This window comes from Argentina anserina, chromosome 1 (assembly GCF_933775445.1).
Source record: "Argentina anserina chromosome 1, drPotAnse1.1, whole genome shotgun sequence".
In the NCBI taxonomy this organism is placed as follows: Eukaryota; Viridiplantae; Streptophyta; class Magnoliopsida; order Rosales; family Rosaceae; genus Argentina; species Argentina anserina.
Window position 1 is genome coordinate 4,946,965 of NC_065872.1, and position 7,982 is coordinate 4,954,946.

The window sequence follows — 7,982 nt, forward strand, 5'->3', positions numbered from 1 at the left end:
TTATTGAATCAAAAAATATATTGAACTCAAATATTCAACAATGCATCAACATAACCCAAAACCTCGTCTGAAAACAAAAACATATCTCATAACCTCTATTACATTCTCTCATGAACAATTGATCAACCCAGCTCTATAAGAGGTGCTATTGGGACAACTGGTGATAATAAGGACATAGAGAGGCATATCCTAGCCATATTCGCTTATTATTGCTCTATCAAGTAGAAAAAAGTAGTAAGAGGTAGTCGGAACCTGCTCTCTGACATCATCACTGCTGGAGCTTAGAAGGTGCACATATAGGGGAACTGCACCATGTTCAATAACAACTCGATCTAGCGACACCATTATGTATGTAGCGAGGCATAAATAACTGAGTTGTACACTAAAAAGGTCTAACTTTGGTTCCCTGCAATCATATAACATGGCATTTAAACAAAAACTTCATATACTGATTTGAACAAAACTAAAAGAATACATGCACGGGTAAGTACACCTATTCATCCTACATTGTAACGCAGTTCAGAAAATGAGATTCATAAAACTAGGTGACTGACTGTTCTATTCTTACCCAATCTCATAAATCAATTATACATGTGTGTAAATTTACCGAAGGCTCTGTACTGATCAAAGATGCAATGCATTCCTACAAACAAGTATGCAGGTTGTTCAACCCGTTGACGTGGGTGGTCAGTATCACTAGTAGTCAAGCTAAAACTTCTACAAGACGAAAGTATACTGGGACTGCAAATCTTGCAAAGAAAAGAGAGCTCCAACTAATTACTTCACAAGTTTTCAGCATGTATTGGAACTATTAAAACATATGGATACACCATTGAGGACACTAGTCAACCATGATTTTATATGAGTTCCACAAAAAAATATATGATATCATCCCCGCTCCACTTCTCTGCACAACTTAAATAAAAATTAGCATGTGACCTCCACCCCAAAATCCTTGATCAAACCTCAATATGACACAATTCAAAGTTGATGACAAAGAAACATTGTTAGATTCCTTATTCTTGGAAGTTAGTTCAACCTATCAAATCAATTAAGCAGAACCACTAACCAATCAATTCAATTAAGCGTCAGTAGCAACTAAAGCAGCATTCTTTTGATTTTAGATCGAGCAAAAACACCAAAGTCACTACCACCAACTGTGAACCCGCAAAATAGCAATTCCCCTATTCTCTTCAAATAAACATTACGAACCACCAAAATCATGCTTTGCATTTTCTATTTAACTTGTTCAAAATTCACAACAAATACATTAAACCCGGAATAACATCAATTACCAGTTCTTCCAATATGAACAGAAATTAAAACCAAGAGCAACAATTCCAAAACAACATCAAAACCTGAACTTCTCAATTCTTGCGAGCTCAACCAAAACACAGGCACATGCAACATAGTTCAAGGATCAACTTCATTACCTGAATTGGAGTCGAAGCTCGCTGGAAACCAAAGAAGCATGGCTGGAAAACACAAACTTCTTCTCCTCATTTTTTCTCCTGACTCATCCTCTTAGTAAACCAACACCACGAGCAGAATAACGGAAAACAAGGCAAAGCTTATTGTATCAGTCTGCCACTATGAAATTGCCTAAATCGGAAAACCCCGACTGAAATGGGTTACTCACTGAAATGACTTAGAGGTAGCAAAGTTTTCTTATCAATTGTACGGAAATAGCATATGCATCATAGACTCATAGTAGTTCATAGGAGCAACATATCAATAAGCTCTAGACAAAACCTAAACCAACAGGTTGAGAAAAATGGGAAAAAGTAACTGCATTACATGTTCTCTTTGCAACGGGAAAGCATATAGCAATCTTTGTTCCTGATACATGCACAAAAATTACATAAAACTAGTATGAACAGATGTTGACTCCAAAACGAGGCGGTGAGTGAGTACCCAATTTGTAAATCAAAATCACAACTCAATTACAAGTCAACAAAACCCTAAACCCAATCACTCACATTCAAAATATTTAGAATTCAATTCGCAAAACGAAACATGATAAATCGTGAAAGGCGTTAGCTACCGTTTTCTCGGTGACGCCGGGATTGGGCAAGCCGTCGATCTGATGTGACTGAGGCAAGCCTTCTCTCCTCTGCTTGAGCGAGTTGTCCTCGCAATTGTTCTTCCTGACCTCGATCAAGTTCACCTCCTCCTCTGCCGCGCGTCGTCGGCGCCCACTATAGACTACAACAACTTCTTTCGCGACTTGGTTTTCAATTTAGGGCGTAGAGATATTGCTCCTCTCTCTCTCTGTCTCTGTCTCTGTCTCTGTCTATATGATCATCTGAAATCGACAGGTGGAAAATAATGATCACCCAGAAGAGAAAATATTAGAGAATTCGAGAGAAGAGAAATTGCTTTGGCAACCGAATCAGAATAAGGGAAGAGAAGCAAGGAGAGAGACAGAATGGGGGTGTCATTGTATAGTAGTATACAACGGCAGGACATTGTTTCATATGTCTGTTTTGTATCAATATGCGTAATTTCGTATTCAAAAATGGGAAGTTGTGGGGCCAACTTTTCAATGGGGGACATTTGTTGATTATATGTCCCTAAATCTTTAAATTTGGGGACACATATTTATTTGTCCCTAAACCTTTCAATGGGGACATATGTGTATATGTGTGTCTTTTTATCCTTATTTGGGGACACTTGATAATATGTCCCCATAGCCTTATTTTCTTATAGTGTAAGTTAGTTGTATTTTCTTGTAGTAATAGTATTAGCGGTATTGTTACTGTTGTGGGGCTAAAAGTAAAAGGGTAGGAAGAGGAGACTACATAGTTTGTTCAGCTAATATGTTTATAGGCATATCAACACAGTTTCACACTTTCTTAGAAATATCACAATTTCTAAAAAAAAAAAAACAGCATAGTTTCATGAAGACTAGAGAAACACTAACAAGAAGCATCATTAGAATTCTCCTTTTAAACCTCTGATCATTAGTGGTACATTTGTTATGTTCAAATTAATCAATGTATGCAGATTTTCAATGTGATTGATTATAGCATATAAATTGTCGGGTCATATTCAGGTGAACTAGGCAACCATGGTGAAGTTTATTTTGGCTCATGAGGAGCGAGTGCTTAGAGAGCTTGTTGACCTGTGTATGGGATTACGATTCAGCACTATATGTAAAGTGTGAGTTCTTCTGTAAGGAATTGTAACTCAAAACTGCCTTGAGCTTTGTTGGAGATGGGAGATTACAATGTTGCACTATATGTAAACGTAAAGTTTATTTTGAATGATATTGTTACCTAAAAGGGTAAAACTGCCTTGTTGTAATGGATTATAATGTTCTGAATGATTATGAGGTGAGCTATATATGAGAATGTTGTGGAATGAATATGAGCTTTAGATAGGAATGTCTTTGAAAAAAATCAGATTATGGTGTGCATTTTGTACAGACTACAGCGCGCATTATGTACAGTTATGGCATGCAGTTGTCCAATTACGGCGTGCAATATGTCATATCACGGTGTGCATATTATTAATAGCGCATTATTTCGGTCTATTACGACGTGCATTTCGCACCGAAAAATGAATTTAAATTCACGAATTAAGCATTGCTCGCCGTAAGTGGTCATTTTCCTGTATAGAGTCAGGAATGTATGACTGAACAATTAGTTTTCCTGACATTGATTAAGCATCCTTAGGCTGCTGATATTTGGATTTGACCAAACTGCCTAATCTAATGATAACTTTGTAGGTTATCTTGCTATCCTCCCTCTACTCTTTGAGATTTTAGTTCAACTGACGTGTTTCTGGGGTAACTTAGAATTCTAGATGAACTAGTCCAATCTAGGGTTTAGCTCTGTCCTAACATTCTGCCCAAATACAATGTCGATACTAAGATCAGTTTTCCATATAAAAGTCGTGCCCAACAACAGATTTGACAAAAACAACCTGTACAAGTCGCCATAACCCACTAATGCTATATATTATACCACCTTGATCACAATCATACGTACCCACTTACCCTTACATTATAGATCCAACGTAGTTGTCTAGTTGATCAAAACAATGAAGTTCCATACTCTTGTCAGCTTCCTCTCCCTAACTTTGGTGATAGGGGCCTCGGCAGAGCAATGCGGGAGACAAGCCGGAGGCGCGACCTGTCCAAATGGGCAGTGTTGTAGCCAATATGGGTGGTGTGGCAACACGGGGGACTACTGTGGAGCTGGTTGCCAAAGCCAATGTGGTGGCTCAACCCCCAGCCCAACCCCAAGTGGTGGTGGTGATGTTAGCAGTATCATTAGCGCATCTCTCTTCGATCAAATGCTCAAGTACCGAAATGATGGTCGGTGCGCGAGTAATGGGTTCTATAAGTATGATGCTTTCATCGCTGCTGCCCGAACCTTTAATGGGTTTGGCACAACTGGAGATGTTGCTACTCGCAAGAAGGAAATTGCCGCTTTCTTGGGTCAGACGTCACATGAGACGACCGGTCAGTTTTAAGAACCCTAATACAGGTTCTGTTTGGTTCATTAAATCATCTGTTTAACGACCGATGAATTAATTATATTGATCAATTTGTGGAGATTTGATATATAGGAGGATGGCCAAGTGCACCAGATGGTCCTTTTGCATGGGGGTATTGCCATATCAGGGAACTCAACCAAGCTGTCTACTGCACTCCATCAGCTCAATATCCTTGCGCTCCCGGCAGAAAATATTACGGTCGAGGACCAATCCAGCTCACTCAGTGAGTCCTGCTTTCTGAGTCTTGTGAATTTCCTACTATATACTGTTTACACATATAAGTACGTAACATGAATGTTGAACTTATGCGTACCAGAATTGTCTTGGTGAAAATGAGTTTTTTTATTCCAGAAGTAATTTTCATTTGATGAATTAAGCACTAAACTTTTGTAATTATATATATGTTCGCAATAGTGCATATCTTTCAGAAAATGATGATGAAACTGACTTGTGGACTTGATGCCATGTTTAATTAGCAACTACAACTACGTTCAAGCGGGTACAGCAATCGGAGTGGATCTCCTACATAATCCGGACCTAGTGGCTACAGACCCGTTTATATCATTCAGGACATCAATATGGTTTTGGATGACCCCTCAAGGAAACAAACCATCAAGCCACGACGTTATCATTGGTCGTTGGAACCCGTCTAGTGCCGACAGAGCAGCGGGGCGGGTTCCCGGGTATGGTGTGATCACTAACATTGTCAATGGCGCACTTGAGTGTGGGCGTGGTCCCGACAATAGGGTGGCGGATCGGATTGGATTCTACAAGAGGTACTGTGGCATTTTCGGAGTAAACCCTGGTGATAACTTGGACTGTTATAACCAAAGATCGTTTTAGACAAAACTTCCATTGGGAACTAATAAAACAGTGTAGCTTGATATAAGTTATGGACTTGATGGTTCAGCCAGCTGCGCGCTTATACGAACAAAATGAAATAAAGGAACCTTCTCAATAATTGTAATAATCCTAAATTTTCAAAACAATATTTGATGTGATTTGGATTCTATAAATTTGTGAAATTCAATTAAAACGAATGTGTTTGTTTTCGATGTTACGAAACGAAAAACAGAAACGTTCTCGGAACGTTTAATTCGAAAAACGTTACGTTTCCGCAACGTATATATCGACTTTTATTCCGTCGATCGTTTGTGAAAACTTTCTTCACAAAAGTTGTAGAGCTCGTCGATACGAATTCGTGAGTATGTGACGCGTTCGAATCGGACGTCATACGTAAAAGTTATTAACGTCGGAAGTTAGTTTCCGATTTGGAAACTAGTATAAATAGTAAATTTTAGGGATTAGGGTTTCCATTTCTGGAAACCCTTCACCCGCGCCTCCTCTCTCCCATTTTCGTTTCTCTCTCCCCGAAAACTCGCCTCTCCCTTCAGAAATTTCTCCGATTCGATCCGACGAACTCCGGCCTTCGTGTCTCTCACCGCCAGTCCAAGGAGCTTCGCGTGGACGTTCCCAGCTACCCTCGAGCTCGCCGCATCTCACCTCGCCGCCATAAGCTCCCACGCGACAACCCGAAGCCTCGCGTTTTCTTCCGTCGCCCAAACACTCCGCCGGTGAGACCAGGGCATAGGGACCGCACCACCTTCGCCTCTCCTCGCCCTAGTACCTCCGGTGACAAGATCGTCAATTGAAAACCGCGATAGGCACCGCCGCTTCTCAACTGCAAAGCCGCCGGCATCTCGAGCTCTTCAACGTCGATTTGACGACCTAAAGGTCTGATTGAGGTGAGGATTAGTGTAGATGGATTGTGTGATTGAATTGTTGTTGTTTTTGGTTCGATTTGTGGCGATCGGAGGATGGTGTGGAGGTGTTGAACACCGCCGCTTTAAGCGGCGCGTGTGGAAGCGTGGGGTGGCGTAGGGGCGGCCTAGGACCAGAGGGAGGAAGAGGGGAGAAAGGAGGATGGTTTCGGGGCGGCGGTGGCGTTACACGCGCCTTAGTTGGTGTCGGTGCGTGGGCCCCACGCGCTGCCACAGTGAGTGGCGCGTGAGCGCCACGCGCGGCCTGCCGGAGGTGGCGCGTGCACCCCACGTGCGGCGGCGTGAACAGTGATTCCGAAAAGGGTATTTTGGTAATTTTATTTACGTACGGTAAATGTAAATTAAATTTTACGTACGGTAAATGTAAATTAAATTTTACGTACGGTAAATGTAAATATAAATTACTTTCAGTAATTATAAAAAGTAATTTGTAAAAGGTAATTTAGTAAATTTTATTTACTAAGATTGTATTTACATTTTGAATAGTATGTATACGTACAAAAATACGCAAGCAATATGTATACGTACAGAAATACGTAAACAGTATGTATACGTACAGAAATACGTAAACAGTATGTATACGTACAGAAATACGTATTATTTGTGTAATTGTACAGTAATACATGAATAGTAATCGTGAATAGTAACCGTAAACAGTAACTTCGTATAAACCACAAATTGCTGAACAGTAACCGTTTATTACTGTTTCGGCATTTAAAGGTTTACGAAATGTTTCTAAATTCTTTTCTTATCTTTTCAAGGTGATCTATAAAGCGAGGAAATGAATTATCTCCGGAAATTGTGGGATTACGCTCGAGTCATTAAGGTGAGTAAAATCTCACATATTTATGAATCTACCCTTGCGGTGATTCTAAGATAATTGCAAGATTTTTAATATTGAAATACGACATGTATATAATATAATGGATTCTATATATATTGTATAATGGTAATAAGTACATATATATATAATTTGCTATATTATTTACTGCTATGAATTCATCAGGATTAGGTCATTTCGATGACAAGCATGTGAGTTTAATATTGAAATTGTTAAAAGTTTTGTATTCGGACGTGTTTATAAATTATGACATGTATAAGATATAATGAATTATATATATATATATTGTACAAATGGTAAATAAATACGTATATATATATAGTTTGCTATATAATATACTGTTATGATTTATTTGTGATTTTAATTTGTACAATATGATGTGAGATTATTGTACGTAATTTTAACATTGAGATTGTTAAAATGTTGATTTGTCTTCGGACGTGATTTGGTACAAATGATGTGAGATTATTGTACGTGTTTGGCAAGTCGGAACCTAGCCTTTGGCCGGGCGAAAGTTACGATACAGTTAGAGCTCTAGTCTGTCTGCCTTAGTACTGCATGTGAGGTAACGGGTGGTTATCTGCTCATGGGTACTCAGATTGTTTTGGATGTTGGGTAGCGGGTGGCTACCCAATATCGGCGGTGTATTACGAGAGGGGTAACATATGTGTACCAGCGTTCTTAGTACCCGTATTATAAATGCATTTGGGTAACCAGAAGGGTTACTTAATTTCTCATGAGAGCTTCTTTTCATATTTCTTTGGGACAATCAGATGGGCCGTCCATTGACTCATGAGTGCATTTATATTTGTTTGATTTGTGGATTTTCGTATATGCATTAATATGCGAGTTTTATT

The 7,982-nt window shown here is 39.4% G+C and overlaps 1 protein-coding gene and 1 long non-coding RNA gene across 2 annotated transcripts; one reads left to right on the forward strand and one right to left on the reverse strand.

The window, feature by feature from the left end:
• On the reverse strand, window positions 1-2,426 carry LOC126789503 (uncharacterized). The gene is made up of 3 exons (XR_007671532.1): window positions 2,045-2,426; window positions 1,434-1,602; window positions 1-406 (listed from the first exon to the last, which is right to left on the reverse strand). It is a non-coding gene; the product is annotated as an uncharacterized LOC126789503 (long non-coding RNA).
• Window positions 2,427-4,044: 1,618 nt separating this feature from the next.
• On the forward strand, window positions 4,045-5,346 carry LOC126792535 (endochitinase-like). Its single transcript, XM_050518945.1, has 3 exons — window positions 4,045-4,468; window positions 4,576-4,726; window positions 4,980-5,346. The coding sequence occupies exons 1-3, from the start codon at window positions 4,045-4,047 to the stop codon at window positions 5,344-5,346; spliced, it is 942 nt and encodes a 313-aa protein (XP_050374902.1).
• Window positions 5,347-7,982: the final 2,636 nt, after the last annotated feature.

Bases quoted from the DNA above. Each gene is read 5' to 3' on its own strand.
- LOC126792535 (XM_050518945.1), top strand. From the start codon at position 4,045: ATGAAGTTCCATACTCTTGTCAGCTTCCTCTCCCTAACTTTGGTGATA. The intron at 4,469-4,575 runs GTCAGTTTTAAG...TTTGATATATAG, and splicing joins GACGTCACATGAGACGACCG to GAGGATGGCCAAGTGCACCA. The intron at 4,727-4,979 runs GTGAGTCCTGCT...ATGTTTAATTAG, and splicing joins GGACCAATCCAGCTCACTCA to CAACTACAACTACGTTCAAG.